This window comes from Lipotes vexillifer, unplaced genomic scaffold (genome assembly GCF_000442215.2).
Source record: "Lipotes vexillifer unplaced genomic scaffold, Lipotes_vexillifer_v1.1 scaffold741, whole genome shotgun sequence".
Lineage (NCBI taxonomy): Eukaryota > Metazoa > Chordata > Mammalia > Artiodactyla > Lipotidae > Lipotes > Lipotes vexillifer.
Window position 1 is genome coordinate 632,551 of NW_006796565.1, and position 15,892 is coordinate 648,442.

At 55.9% G+C, this 15,892-nt stretch overlaps 1 protein-coding gene across 5 annotated transcripts in view; it reads left to right on the plus strand.

Moving 5' to 3' along the window:
* Positions 1-15,892, plus strand: part of CTBP2 (C-terminal binding protein 2) — a 166,538-nt gene that overhangs the window by 134,954 nt on the left and 15,692 nt on the right. Inside the window, exon 1 of one of the 5 annotated variants that reach the window (XM_007468726.1) lies at positions 14,640-14,679. The exons of the other annotated variants lie outside the window; for them this stretch is intronic. Coding sequence (XP_007468788.1) covers positions 14,640-14,679 — 40 coding nt within the window. Of the gene's footprint in view, positions 1-14,639; positions 14,680-15,892 lie in introns of those variants that run through there. 5 annotated transcript variants of the gene reach the window in all.

Below are 15,892 nucleotides of genomic sequence, written 5' to 3' on the forward strand. Positions count from 1 at the left end.
GCCCGCCCCCCCCCCCCCCGCAGGGCTCAGAGGGAGCCCCTGGCCCCAAGTTGCCCCTGATACGCCTCTTGCTCTCTACCAGGACTGGGGCTGGAGAAGCCAGCCTTGAGTGCATCTGGGGCTTAACCGGCCCAATAAATAAGAGTAAATGTCACCATTCTGCAGCATTTGACCACAGTTATCTCATCTGAATTCCCAGGAAGACTGTAGGCATCTCCCCTCTCGAGATGAAAATTCTGAGGCTCAGAGAGGTTAGCACTCTTCCCCAGGTCACACAGCAGGACAGGGATTTGGGGCCAGCCTGTCTGACTCCAAACGTGTGCTTGGTCACTGTGTCATGATGAACCACCAAGCACAGCACGTTGGGACAGCATGGGAAATTCAACAGTGGTGTGAAGTCAGGGAAGGGCGGGGGACACCAGCCCATGCTGGAAACCAAGGTCCATGTCACCAAGAGGAAGTGAAGAGGGTGTTTCCAGAGTAGGAGCCCCAAGGTGCTCTGAGGCTCACTTCCCCAAGTGTGACATTGGGAAGATGGACCTACTGACCCCTCAGAGAGCTCTGAGGACCACGTCACATGGGCTGGCCCAGGCTTTGCACATGGGTAAGCTCAGTGCTTGTGTGGCCCCAGGGGCACCTACTGGTGCTTGCCTGTCCCTGGCTGGTACCCTGCAGGACTGCACTTGGATCCACGCTGTTCTGTTGCAGAGCCAAAAGCCCCTTTCCTCTGTGCTGTGCTGCCCTCCGGGAGAGTCAAGGAAATTAATTCTTCTGTGTGATTAAATGGAATGTAAAATGTTCTTTGGTCCTAAGAGGATTTAAGCCTGGCTATCAGGAAGAGCTCTAACACACACAAGGAAGGGTAAAACTGAGTGGATGGAAAAATAAGCGCAGGAAAAGATGAAGCTGGGTGATAAGGCCAGAACTCAGCACTCTCTGCAGTCCTATGCACAAGGACGGGTGAGAATTTCACTCTGAGCTTCCTGGCAACCAAAGTAAAGCGGGAAATGAGATCTCTTGAAAGATTCACATTGCTCCTAAGATGGGACCAATGAGCCCTTTGCTCAAAAAAATCCATTTTCTGAGCAATCACGAGCTGAATTTCTCCCGCCCTCAACAACATGTCCAAAGAATCAGCATCCGCTCTAGATGTGCAGTGTTCCCTCCCCATCATGCCTCAACCTACGCCCTCCCATTCACAGGCTCTACTACCTTGTGACAACCTCCCGCATCTCATCGAACAATTTTGTTAAAATTTTTACCAGGGCCTTATCCAGTCGAAGTTGATTAGCTCACGGGTGCAGGCTTGGGGCCTGGCTGGGCTCCTCCTGCAGCAGACAGCTGACTTCCTTTCCTGGGTGTCTGCTGCTTCCTTAGCCCAGCCCTCGGTGGGCATTGCCAAGTCCACATGGAAGCGGCGATTCTTCTCAGTTGAGGGGGCTCTGCCTGGGGAGCTGAATGCTGTCGCCAGCAGCCCAGCCTGAGCCGGGTCCCTTCCCCTTCCATCTGCGGTGCTTAAAGCTCACCTCTCAACCTAACCGGCTTTTCTTCTAGGGAGTTGTTTATTAAATGCTTTATATTTGAAGGAATAAATATGACTTTGTGATGGGTTCTAGTGTTTTCCTATGTACTGGGCTTTGAGCCTGGATCGCTTTAGACATAAAGTTATAGAGGAAAAGAGCAGGGCGGGGTCGTCCAACGGAGCTGTTGCACTTCAGAGAATTAGCTTCCTGGCTGCTCTGGGGCCTGAGGGCAGCACGCTTGGCCTCTGGCCTGCCGGACAGCAAGCCTGTTAAAGGGTCCTTAAGCGACACTTTCCTTTTGGGTTTTAGAGCCGCAGGAAAAACTAAGTTTTATCTGAAAGCCTTGTGCTTCTTCCGTCTCCATCCCGGCCTCGGCGGCCGCCATAGCCAAAAAGCAGGGCGGTACTTTGTTTCTATGGGCCCTTGGTCCAGGCAGTACAGTTAGAAAAATAAGCCTGAGTCTGCTAGGCTCTTCCAGTGGCCTTTAGGGAGAAGGGCATCTTGTCTGTTCCTTAGGGGCCCTGGTGGAGTCGGCCCATCTGATTCCAGGTGGCTAGCCAACCAGAGAGGCAGCAGCCCAGGAGGGCTCGGGGCGTGGAGCACGCGTAGGCCGACCTGCTCTCCTAGTGACGCATGTGCTGTGGCCCCCTGTCGACCTTGGCCCGGCGAGCCTGGAGGGCCAGTGTTGTTCCACTGCTGCTTCCTGTGCTTTGGAAGGAAGGGCCCTTCCAGGCACCAAGAAGAGTGGGGTGTCCTCGGCTTGGTTGGGACCCCCTCCAAGGGGTTCCCTGGCCCCAGTCTGTCCCGACAGTGCCGAAGCCCACCTGCTGGGTGCCAGGCCCCTCCAAATGCTCACCTGGAGAGGGGTCGGGGCAGGTGATTTATGCTGTTAGTGGGTTGACTGCAGCCTCCCCTGGTCCCACCAGCCCGGCATGAGCCCATCACAAACAAGCTGGTGGCACCCAGGCCAGTGTGTGGGCCTGCAGCACCTGCCTCTGCCAGACTCCTGGCATCCGTTTGTTCTTTTCTCATCTTTATTTCACTTTATTTGTCTTAAACATCCCCTTCTGTTGTTGCCATGGACACATTTTTAGAACTTGAGAAATAACTCAAGTGAAATACCCAGTGGCCTCCGCTGGCGGTCCCCACGCCGTGGGCAAGGCCTTCCTGGAAGTCCCCAAGGCTCAGAGGCTCAGCCCATCCCTTCTCAGCCCCCGGCCAGGGGGAGACACCGGTCTGGGCTGCTCGGCTTCCCCACCCAGTGTCGGGGCTCCAGGCAGGGCGCGGATTTCTGAACACCTCCCGCTTGGGGGAGGCTATGGGTGGAGAACAGACTTTGTGTGCCTCGCATGTGGTCCTTGGAGTTGCCGCTGAGTTTGGCGTTGATAAGAGAACCAGCGATTGCTCCCCCATCCGTGACGATGCTCTCAGGGCGGCAAAGCACCGTCTCCTCTTCCGAGAGGAGACAGTAACCCAGCGGTGCCAGCATGGGTGGCTTTTCCTTTGGTGTTGGCCACACACTCACGAGGACGGTCTCCCACCGCGATGCCCTGGCATCCGGCACCATGAATGAGCTAATTGTTAAATGAATCTCTGCGCAGTAACGGAAGAAGGTGGCCGAGGAGGCTCTCTGGGCAGGGCTGTGCGTGCAGGCCTAGCGAGATTGCCCAGCACTTGTGGCGAAGGGCATGGACCGGGTTTTTCCCCAGGCTGATTGAAACCTCAAGGAAACAAACCTGGTAACTCGCTACACACTGCGGGTATTTTCTAGCAAGATGCTGCCGTGAGGAGCTCTGTCCTCCGATGAGGCCTGATGGCCCGACTGTCTCTGCAGTTACTGTTTAGAAGGGACAGACCGTGTCCTCCCTCTATCTAAGGTGGTGACTGGGTGTGAGAGGCCCGCGACACCGAACAGCTGTGGGTCACCTGGGCCCCGGCTCTGTCTTGTCCACATGGCCCAGAGCTGGTCAAAGCTCAGTCCTCTGAGCTCATCCAGCCCCGAGGCCCTGAGGCTGCAGTGCCTCAGCAAGCCCTGCCTGGCCAGAGGCCACCTCCAGGTTGCTCCTCGTAAGGACGGTCCTGGAAGGCACGTGGAGTCCTGGCTTAATCCTTTTAGGGGAAGAGCAGAGGTCAAGGGCCAAGCTGACACCTTCTGGACCAGGTTTCTTATCAGCCGGGCCCATGGGTGTAGCTGGGTCTTAGGACTTTGCGAAGTGAGTATGTGTCCCTGAGAGTGGCTGGGGGAGGGGCCGTGTACTCATGGGTCACTTTCCCCCTGTGGGGGCTTTGACTTGCCTGGATGCAGCCTTCCCGTCTCCATGTTTCTGAGGGCTCCAGGGGCAAGCAGCAGACCAGAGGGACTTGGGGTGGGCCCTGGGCACCTCTCAGCTTGGGAGGAATGAATGGAGGATGGAGGGGCTTTGTCTCTTCCCTGGCGCCACAGGATTACATTGCGTGGCAGTTACCACCCCAGTGATTGACCCTTAAGGCCTCAAAATCCAGAGAGACCCCAAAGGGAAAGGTCTGTCTCTACCATGAGAAACAGCAGACGATGGTTCTTGATTTATGATTTATGAATTCCCAGCCGAGCATCTGTAATTGGTAGGCGAGCCAGTGCTGGGGTCAGAGGGGCCACCTGAAGACCTGCCTCAGCCTACTGAGGTGAGAGCACCTGTCTGTCATCAGAGTGGGTGGGTCCCAGGGCAGGGCGGGTGGCATCTGTCGCTCTGTCAGTGTCAGGAGTGTGCAGTTTGATCCCCAAGGAGATGTAGGAGTGACGTGTGATTGTCCCCGATTGTCCGCGGTGAGCCCTGGGGTTGAGGCTGAGCCGCTGATGTGAGACAGACCTGGCCTCTACCACGTGGCCGTTTTGTGACCTTGGATGAGCTTCTCTCACCGCACAGCCTCTGCTTCCTCGTTGGCAATGCAGCAACAGCTCTCAAGGAGTTTGTCTGACACAGGGTTTGAATGAGAGTGCAGGGGAAGCACCCAACGCAGCAGCCCTTCTAAAGAGGCGAGAACCCACGGGACTGGCTTTATCTCTTTGTCCTGGTGCCCCGTGGACAGTGTCCTCATACCTGCTTGCCGTCTCCCAGCTACCCGAACCTCAGGTTGCCTGCGTGGGCTGGTTTGGGGTGTGTAGGTGATTTTATTGATGCAATGAAAGATTGCAAGTCAATTAAGGAAAAATGTCTGAGGGCGGCGGTGCCAGCTGCGTGACTTACTACTTTACAACTTGAGGCTGGTCTCAGGTGTTTCCCAGCTCCCAGGCACGTCACTGTCCAGTCTGGTCTGATTACTGTGGTGGAGGGACCCCTGGGCTGCAGAGAGCTGTTTTAATCTGCAGGTGACGCTGAGCCACGGGGTGGGGGGGTCTCTCCAGCGAGCTCCAGAGCACCTCAGGACTTGGAAAGCCGCCCTTGAGTTCAGAATCTCAGGGCTTGTAAGCTGGGACCAGAGTGGAGCCGCCACCAGGGGGAAGGGCAGGCCCTGGACGCCCACCTCACGGCCAGTCTCTGCCTCCTGCTGTGGCGCTGCTGGCCAGTGGCTGGGGGTAAGCTGGGCCCTGACCAAGGAGCAGTGGGTGAGCTTGGCTGGCTGAGCCCTGTCTTTGGGTCAGCGCCCTTGAGGAACACAGACACACAACGTTGAGGATCCTGTCAGCGAGTGGCCTGGGAGCCCCTTTGCCCTTGAGAAGTTCATGCCCTATTAGCTGTGGTCTAGGGCGAGGTCCTGAGGCTCCTCTCTTGGACAGGCTTGGAGGAGCTGCCATAAGGAAGGAGGACCTGGGGAAGGCACGGGCCACTGGGGCCTTCTGACCCCGGCAGTCCTGTAAGAGAACGAGCGCCAGGGGATTCCATCGGAGCTGTTTATTGGAAAGGAGGTGCAGAGCACGTGTGCTCCTGGCCAGAAGGGCAGCCGAGGTTGTCTGCCGCCCCAGGCATAAGCTACCGGTCACTTGCCCCTCCAGGGACTGTTCCCCGTGTTGAGAAGCATGCAGAGGTGTGACCTCACCTGGACGGGAAGCCAGTGGGTCCTCACACCTGGGGATCTGCTGTTCCCCAAGCCCAGAGCCTCCAGCCCTTGCACCCAGGCCACGTCCCTTTATCCCTCCTCCGGTTCTGCAGGGCCACCCACATGAGGCTGGGCCTTTGGGGGAAAGCAGACCATATGTCACGTTTCCCCCAAAGTGGAAGCAGGGCCGAGCGTCCTCAGCTGCTTTGGAACGTGTTCCCTGGCGGCGTATTTGCTTTTCGGTGACGCCCTGCGTGGTCCTTCCTGGCCCGGTCAGTTGGGAGGGAGAGAACCTGGTCTGAGTGGGTGCTGTTTGCCTTTGCCCCCAGCGGGAAGCACCAGCTTTCCATCAACATCAGCCGCTTCTTCAGGGCAGAGGGGTCCACCAGGAGCACAAGAGGCTCCCTTGGGACTCGGGAGGGTGAAGGAGCCCAAACACTGACGACCAGGAGCCACCCTGGAAAGGGCGCGTCCAGCGCAGCACGGGGGGCACGTGGGCTCCAGGCAAGCCCGCCCGGCCAGCGTGCGAGTGTCTAAGAGAATGGGTTTAATTAAGTGATAAAGGGTTCTGGTTTTGTTTTTAAGCTCTGCTGGGCAAAGGAAAAGTATCGATCACTTTTCTCTGTTCCGGCTCCCCGGTGTGGTACGGACCCTGCGCCGTTCAGGCTGCCGGGACAGTTTCCCTGGGCAGCTCTAAGGAGTCAGTTAAAGTACAACAAATGCTTGTCTTTCTGGAGGTACAAAAGTTGTACTTTTTATTTATTGATTTTTTTTAACTAGATGATGTGCGTCCCACAAGTCTAGACCTCTGCTTAAAGGACACGCCTCATGCGTGCACACTGGGTTAGCAGTCAGTGTTCACCCAGCAAGCCTTGAGTAGGGAGGGGGCAGCGGCCTGGGCTCCTGGGAGCCTGGGAGCTAGCTGCCTGCTCAGCCGGCTCTCTGCCCAGCTCTTACCTGAGCTACGTGGCCTGAGAGCATCTCACTTGGAGGCCGTGACTCGTTAAGATCCGTGTTGTATTTAAGAAACGAATCTACTTGTCAGGGCACTCTGTAGCCGTCTGTGGACCGAGCCTCCAGCTGCTTTTGCAGAGAACACTAAAATCAGGGCTGAGGGGTGGCTTCAAACCAGCCGCCCCCCGCCGCCCCTGCCCCCGTGGAGCACACCCAGCCTTCCGGGAGCCCCCTTAGTGTGGGTAACCCCCAACAGCCCAGCCCCTGGGTGCTCAGAGGGCCTGGTGAGGCCACATTCCCCCACACTTGTGTTCTTTCTTAATAGCTTTATTGAGAGGTATAACTCAAACGCCTATACCATTCACCTCTCAACGTGCCAGTGTGGTGGTGATTAGTATATTCACAGCTGAGTAGAGGAGCCCGGCTTCCCAAGACCAAGTAGCATTCAAGCTGTGATAGTCCTAGTGAGGAGAGGGCTGCGTGTGCAGTGACCGCTGGGCTTCCTTCCTACCTGGCTGCAGCGCTCATCACGGGGGCCTGTGGGCAGTGTCTGCACAGGCATACTTAAGAGATAACTTGGGTTCTGTGCCAGACCACCACGATAAAGCAAATATCGCAAATAAAGCAAGTTATGCGAACTTTTTGGTTTCCCAGTGCGTGTACAAGTTATGTTTACACTATACTGTAGTCTGTAAAGTGTGCAACAGTGTTGTCTTTAAAAACAGTGTTCGCAGCTTAATTTAAAAATATGCAGGAATGGTGACAGTAGACTTACTCAGCACGGGGTTACCACAGACCTTCAGTTTGTTTAAAAAAAAAAAAAAAAAACAACGCGGTATCTGCAAAGTGCAATGAAACGAGATGTGCCAATAGTTGCTGATACACACAGTGATGGCACTGCCATCTGCACTTTCGTTAAAAAATATTTCACTCCTTTTTATTCCCCAGTGCTAGTTCTAAGCCAGGTTGTTCTGTCTTCAACCTTTAATCCCGCTGTTTTTCTAGTACTTGACTTGGGGCTAGCGCTCCGTCAGGGTCGAGTGAAAGTTTCCTGCTGGGCAAGGTTCTAGATGGCTGGGTGTGTTGACACCGCAGAGTTCAGGTTAGCTGGCCTGTGCTCACCCCTCGGGCGCCTCAGGAACCCTGTCACCTTCCCAGGCCTTGGTGCCCTACGTGCGGAGTGAATAGTAGAAAACTTCCTTCCAGAGAGGGAGAGACTGACACGAGACTCCCAGTGACCAGGCCGTATGATTCAGCATCAAATAGGGCTTCTAGGGTGTTCCAGGAGAGAGGAGCTGGGGGTTCATTTAGGAAAGGGAGGAGAGAGCTGTTTCCAAAGGCCACACCAGAATCCTGAAAGCACAGTGGGCCAGGCCTCGGAGAAGGGCCCTTGCGAGTGCCGTGGGGAAGCAGCAGCCTAACCCATCACTGGGGGAAGGAGAGAGGGGCTCCAGCCCTGACGTAAGGGTGCCTGTGACAGTGAATTCATCATTACTGAACTGTCCACAGCTTGATACCTGCTTGGGGCACCTACCCTGCAGAAGTCCATCCCCTCTGGGATCTCTCACCTTGATCTGTCCTGGCAAGGCCTGGGGACAGGCCTCTGGGGCTTTCTGCAGCACTGGAGATGGGTCCCTGCTGGTGGAGGACAGGTGGGCTCACCGCCTTGGCCTTGCCTTGCTGGGCACGTCAGCTAGCTATTGCTGTGTGGCCGATCACTCCAGAACTTCCTGGCTTCTAGGCAGCTAAGCTCAGCTGGGACTGGACAGTCTGTGGTGGCCTCCCCACCTCAGCTGGGACGGCTGGGCCCCGGCCCCAGGGTCCTTCCTCCCAGTGCCTCCCAGCTCCCAGCTAGTCTCAGGCTCCTGTGGGAATTTGGATGGTGTGACGCTGACCCCGGAGGCCCAGCCTTGGAAGAGGTGCCGCAGCACCGCTGTCACTCTGTGTGGGTCAGACTGAAGTGCGAGGGCAGCACATTTCCTGGGGCTGGGGAAGTGGACCCCCCCTCTTGGCGGGGGTAGCAGCAGAGTCACATTGGGAAGGGGGCAGGTGTCACAGGCCATCGGGAGCAGTGCCAGGTACAGGTGAGGTCCTTGCTGTGAGGGGGTGGGTGCAAACCCAGGCACCTGCCACAGAGCCGAGCCCCACTCTGGGGTCTCTCTCCCCTTCCTGTCCAGAAGCCCACCCTTCTCAGCAGAACAGAGGGCCGTCCCGGAGTGACTGAGGAGGTCTGCGGTCTGCTCCTGGCTGCGGGGACCTTGCGTCCTTCCCCTGGGGCCTCCCTACATCTCCCCTCTTCTGCCCATGCTCACAGTATTGGAGGAACGTGTGGAACATTGACCTTCACCTTCCTTTACCCATTCCAAGAGGAGGTTGAGCGCACTTAATTAAGCTTGGCCAGCAGATGTCAGCTAGCCTTGCAGGGCGGCCCTCGGGGCATTGTGGTCAACAGGGACTCTGAGGCCAAGAGTGCTGGGATCAATTAGTGATGCCTGCCATGAGCACAGAAGAAAGAGTGGTCGTGTATCTGCATCCGTCGTCCAGCGTTGCTTTACTTCCTCCTCTTCCTCAGCCCTGAACACACACCAAGGCTCATCGTGGCCGTTCAGCTCCAGCCTGCATTGAATTTCAGGATGTTCCGATTTCACTTGTACTGTATTAGACAAGTTGACTTCCACGTCTCGGCCCTGATTGAGATGGACTTCACGCTCCTGATTCTGTTTAATTTAATTTAATTTTTTGGCTGTGCCGCGTGGTTTGTGAGATCTTAGTTCCCCCACCAGGGATTGAACCTGGGCCCCCGGCAGTGAAAGTGCGGAGTCCTAACCACTGGACCGCCGGGGTATTCCCTCATGTTCCAGATTTGAAGTACCTTTTGAGGAGACCTTTTTCTTCCATAAGCCAGATTCCCTGTGTGTTTAGAGGTCCCTGAGGGAGCGTCCACGTCTGGCTCCTCTTTGGGTGCCTAGAACCAGGCCAGGCTCTCACATGTCAGAGCTTGGAGGTAAGGAATTGGGAAGGAATGAGGATGGATGGAGTCTGAGGGGCCACTTTGGAGAAGGCAGCCTCAGCCTACAAAGCTGATGAGCAGCTGAAAGCCCGCGGGCCGATGTCCACTTCAGTAACTGCCCTTTACTTCCTCCTTGGCCAGGAAGCACGCTGTGATTCTATCAGGTCCTAAAGCCAGAAACTGCTCTGGGTCCTCAGCCTCCGGGCTGGAGGTACACTGTTCCTTGGTCATCACCTCCATCCCCATGACGTTTCTGCCCAAGATCCTGGCCAGCAAGAAAAGGCTCAGTCCCCCTCGGGCCAGGCAGGGCACAGGAAGGAGGACACCTCCTGGAGCGGGGAGCTGTTGGGTGCAAAACAAGACGTGAAAAGCGAGGCAACCTGAGAAAAATCGGGTTCTCTGCTGTGCGGGGAGAGCATATCTGCACTTGACCGAGTTTTCAAAACCAAACTGCGGCCTGGCCACATCCCAGACTGGCCCGGAGGTGTGGGAGGGAAGTGGACGCAGCTCCCTCGGCCTGGGAGAGCTGCGCAGGGACACCGCAGAGAGGAGAGAGTTTGTCAAATGAAAAGGCAGATAGCAGTGTGGGAACAAAAATGAGATTTCCAACGTTAACTGCATTTTTTTTGTTTTTAACCTTAAAATAGTGCCACACTTAGCACACATTTTTTTTTAATATCTTTATTGGAGTTTAATTGCTTTACATTGGTGTGTTAGTTTCTGCTTTATAACAAAGTGAATCAGCTATACATATACATACATCCCCATATCCCTTCCCTCTTGCGTCTCCCTCCCACCCTCCCTATCCCACCCCTCTAGGTGGTCACAGAGCACCGAGCTGATCTCCCTGTGCTATGCGGCTGCTTCCCACTAGCTAGCTATTTACATTTGGTAGAGTACATATGTCCATGCCACACTCTCACTTCGTCCCAGCTTCCCCTTCCCCCCGCCCCGCACCCCGTGTCCTCACGTCCATTCTCTACGTCTACCTCTTTATTCCTGCCCTGCCACTAGGTTCATCAGTACTGTTTTTTTTAAGATTCCACATGTGTGTGAGCAACACACATCTTAGTGCGAATCACTGCCTTGCGGCCGCTCTCTAGACCACCCAGTCCCCTTCACCTGCTCACATTGTCCCTCCTGTGAAAGGCGAGGGGAGCTGCTGTGGGGTGGGCACCTCCCCGGCGTGTCTGGGACAGTCATTGCCTTCTCTCACTTTGCAGAACTGCTTTCTGAATCAACTCCAGCCAACTGCAGAACATTTGTTGTTGACAGTTTAGAGCAGTTTTTATAACATGGATAAACATGTTTACAAAGCAAGGGAGATGTCTCACCCCAACATGAGGCTCCGCAGCCTCCTTTCCCAGGCAGGATTCTGCCACCGCAGGCCCTGGGTGGTTGGGTAGACCCCCTCAACACAGCCACGTTTCCGAGTTGAAAGCCGAGTCTCAGACAGGGGCTCATTTATGTCCCAAGGTCAGCATCTGGTTCCTGGTTTGGCCCCAGTCACGAGTTGCAGCTCTAGGTCATGGAAATGCAAGCCTGTGAAATATGCCGCTTATCGGACCCTAGATCTGGTTCTGTGTCTGGCCTTCTGGGGATCAGACTGCTGAGCCCAGCCAGTAAGGGTTGAGCTGTGCTGCTTTGCAGGAAGTGGCCTTTTAATTGGGGGAGCAGATGCATTCAAGGGGAAGCTGTTCTTTGGGTGGCAGGAGACACGATCAGACCCTTGGGAAGTGGTCCAGGCTAGAGGGCTGCCGGTGCGGGCCTGGTTTGTCCTTCCCTGCCCACTCCGGACCACGCTGGGCTTTGTGTGGCTGCGTCTCCTCTCCCCCCGTGGCCACCTGCACGTGAGGATGGGAGCTGTGCATGCTGCCTTCCAGGCCACCACGCCGGTCCTGGGAGCTGAGAATCCGTTTGATTGATTGCTTCCAGAGCCTCGTGCTGAGTGTGCAGGGCAGTTTGCCGTTTGTCTCAGGTCTTCCTAAGGCCTGCACGGGTCTCCCATCTGTGGACCTTTCCAGGCACTTGTTCTGGCGTCAGCTGTCCAGACGACTGGTGCCGCCCAGAGGATCCTGGCAACTGCCTTTGGGCAGCAGTGAAGATCTTTGGGTGGACTTGGGCTGTGTGGTGGGAGGTCCTTTTCCCTCAGTGGTCCCAGCCCCACATGTGTGTCCTTTGGGGGCCTCAAGAGGTAGTCCCGCTGTACTTGGCCAACCCCAGTCAGGTGAGCAAGGAGGTGACCCTGCACAGGTGTGGCCATCCGTACATGTGACCGTCATCCTGTTACCGTAGCCAGCCTAGCATGGGGGTTTTGAGGCTGCTGTGGTGTTGGGATGCTTCATAAAATCTGGTCCGTTGTTAAAAGAGGGCTCTCTGGGGACTTCCCTGGCGGTCCAGTAGTTAAGACTTTGCCTTCCAATGCGCAGGGGCTGCCGGTTCGATCCCTGGTCAGCGAGCTAAGATCCCATATGCCTCGTGGCCAAAAACCCAAAACATAAAAACAGAAGCAATATTGTAACACATTCAATAACGACTTCAAAAATGGTCCACATCAAAAAAATCTTAAAAACAAAAAACCACGAAAGCAAAAGAGGCCTTTCTGCCTGCTGGGTCAAACACAATTATTGCAGCCACTTTCCTTTGGGGTTAAAACTGCTCAATAACTGAAATCTGAAAGCAGCAAAATCACGTTCCTGAGACGGTTCGGTTCTTGAGCTGCAAAAAGCAACAGAAACCGACTCAGACCTTAGAAAATGACGCATGGTTCTGTAGGAAAGATGTCAGCTGAACTCACACGGTGTCCAGAAAGGCCAGAAAACGGGTCTCAGAAACACCACAGGGCAGCTTTGCATGGCAGGAGTACGTCATCCCTTTTAGCCAACAGCAGCCCTTTCAGCCTGTGTCGCCTAGGGAAGGAACAGTTCCAAGAAGAAATCTGGTGCTGTTATCCAGATAAGGTGGCATCAAGCCTGGGTGGCCAAAAAGTTACCGAAGTCCTCCCTGGGGCCCACCCCTTTCCACCTTGGAATTCATGAGGCCTTTGCACTTGGCATTCACTGGACTGCTGGCCACTCTCAACAAAACTCCGGCATCTCAGCCCGGCGTCGTCTTTGTTTTCCACTGAGTGTGTCTAATTGCACAATTATTTGTGTGCAGCTGCAGCTCTAAGCAATACCAGGCCCGGGGCAGACGTCAGAGCTGGCCTCGAGCTGGGGCTCTGCGTCCCTGCTTGTGCCAAAGGGAGCCTGAAACCAGCAAGTAATTGACACCAGGGGAGTCGGCTGAGCTCTCTGCCCTGCAAAGTTAATGCTGGACAAGTTGTTGAAAGCAGTGCACTGGTACACTTTCTAGGTGTGTCCATTTGCAGCTGGAATTATTCTGAAACGGATAGACCGAGTTCATCAATGGAAGGGGGACTGTAGAAAGGGAACGGTCATTTTGACTACAGGGCCACCAGGACCCTCTGACCCTCATTGGCAGGTGTTTCCTTGGACTCTGCGGGGTCCCTGGTCCTGTCTGAGGCAGTTCTCCTTGTTCCCTTAGCTTGTCTCCTTGACTGTAAAATGGGAATAAGATCCATCAGCGTTGTGTGATTCTTATCAGCCTTGGAGTTTGTGGGGCTTGTTTCTTGGGGTCCTAGCAGTGTCTAGTAGTTGGCAGCCTCGCTTTTGATCTCAGACCCGTTTTTCATGGCTTCTCATTAAACGTTGTGCCTTGCTTTTCTCCCCTAAATTCCCTTGACCGTAGAGGAAATAGGGCTTCTCCCTCCAGCCTGAGAGCCAGCCTCTGAGTTGGTACCCCATTTTCCATAGTCTCTGAAAGGGTCATTTGCCATCTTAATACCTACAGCTCTTAATCCATAATGTGTCCATTCTGTTCTAATACACTAAAATTTTTTCAAATTGTTAGAAGCACTGAAGGATGTTGATTAACGTGAGGTGAGATAAAAAGTCTAATTGCAGCTTCATCTTCCCAGCATTTCCTGGGGTCTTCTGGGTACCTCTGTCCCCGACTCCAGCAAGACTGTAGGGACAGAGGGTGCTGGGCACAGTGGCTTGAAAGTAATTGGATTCTAAGGTGTGCAGGTGGCCGAGTCCCTTCTGGAACTGAAGGAGCATGTATATACGGTATGGCCTCTTTCTTTGTAGAAACAGACCTTGGCAGTGACCTGGCTAAGCTATCTCTCATCCTCAGGGCTGGGGGTCTCATGTGGTCCCCGTAAAGCCCGATCCTCAGCAGCCCCACACTATAGTCCCTGCACCTCATGCAAAACACCTGTGAATCTCGCCCACTCCCACCACCCACCGAGCTGTCCCCACTCAGCATCCTTCCCCAGCCTGAGCACCTCTGAGCAGCATGATCCCCGTTGTATCTCCATCTCCTGTCTTACCATAAAGAGCTTGCAACCGGTATTCAAGCCTCAGGCCTCAGGAACCTTGGCGTCTTGTGGACCAGCCTCAGCTGCATTCTGCATGGCCAGCCTGAACGAGGGCAAAGGGTGGGTTTCGCCAAAGAGAAAGGCGACCCAAGTCGGGGAGGGAGGCGATCGCTAGGCAACCCGGAGTTTGTTTCCCAGGTAACGGGATGCATGCACTGATGCTGTGGATGGACATGTTGTGGTGACGGCCCCTCAGCCTCTCCAGACGCCTGCCTTGTGCCCACTGTCTTCCCATGTGGTTGCTTTTTAATTAACAACTCGGATTTCCAGTCGTGATCATGAACTTTAGAAACGTTGTCTGATTAACCCTCCTGCCAGCAACCCCCAGAGTGAGGTCGGGGTGTTCGTCACCCTGTAGGAGGGGCAGCCCGGGGCAAGTGAGCAAATCTGCTCACGGTGTCCTGCAGGGGCCCCACCTTGGCCTCCGTAGGAGGTGTGTGGGGCGGGGGCAGAATCCGGAGGAGGAGAAAGGGTCCTTGGGGTGTGGTCATCTCACTTGACCGAGAGGGCAGGCGTAGGAGCTTTTGTGCGTCGACCCCGAGTTGGCACCAGCCGCCCCACCTTCCAGCTGCTTCCTCCGGTGACGTACTTTCCACCTTGTGCCTCCATTTCCTCTTAGGGGGACGGTGGTGCTGTCTCAAGGGTGAAGTGAGAAGGTGGGGCCCGTGCAAAATTACTGCTCCCCCCTTCTCCCTCCATGGGGTCTCCGGGGCTCCTGTCTGAAGCTGTCAGCCTTGGTCTTTGGGGGAACCTTCTCCTCCTGTGCACACAGCACCTCAGCTCTTGCGGACCTGTCGGGCAAAGCAGGATGCTAGCAGGGCGCTCGCCAGCCCCCCAGCAGCCTGCCAGCCTTGGTGCCTGCGCCCCGCCTGCCCTGTGAGTTGAGGGCTGGTGAGGATGCGGGGTAGGGGATCCCTGTTCCCACTCAGGACAGAGAATGTTGAGGCTCAGCTTCACTTGGGCATCCAGGTCCTGAGGCGGCAGTGGGGCTTTGGCTGTTGCTCGCGGGCTGGGAGGGCCCATGAGCACTTGCGAGGCCCAGCCCGGGGCCGCCCAGAGGTGGCCTGCCTGCCCCCGGCCGCCCCAGCCTGTTCTACTGAGGCCAGGACAAAAGCCTCTTCTCTGCTCCGCATTCAAAGAGATGCTTGTCCCCCAATGCTGCAGCTGTGGCATGGGAGCGCCGTCTGGGGCGGCGGTCGTGCGGGAATGCGGGATGCCCACCCCCCGCCCTGTGCAGCTCCAGTGGCACTGTGGCCACAGCACCAGACCGGGGGGCTCCTCTTTCAGCATCTAGCCCAAGCGTGTGGCTGACTGGGTCCCGAGCCCTGGTGGCTAAGGAGGTGCCCCACCCAGTCTCAGGGCTGCCACGGGGGGAGCCCTCCTTGCCAGCCGTTCTGAGCTGGGAGGCAGAGGTCCCGCAGATGAGCGTGCCAGCGGCTCCCACTTTGGCCTGCAGGAGCCCGATCAAGCCCAGTGGCCAAGATGGCCACCAGAGGAGAGGGATAAATAGATTCCGTGTGTGGGGAAGGAGACGAGATGGGCTGAGCCGGGCCTGGTGCAGTGGCCACGATCAGAGTTTATCTGAACATCTGAAAACCTCACATGCGTGGAAAGCTGTCTTCTTGTGACTTGTGCTCTGTGACATCAAACACTTGTGATTTGATGAGAAAACGGGAGGTGTCCTGTCCTGGCCACCTCAGTGCTGCAGTGTCTCCCACGCCCAGGGCGGGGGGGTCATGGTGATTCAACATTGGGGCCGAAAGCCAAGGCCTCCCCGTGTGAACTTGAAAGGAATGGTTTTGTGGAGGAGGAATTGCCCTGGGCTGGTGCGTGTGCCGCTCGTGTGCCCCTTGGGACGGGTCCCCATGGCGGAGGGCGGACACTCCTCCCTCGTCTGGGTTGGAGGCGCTGCAGCTGCGCTGGGCTGGAGAGCCAGCACTTAGGCAGCGT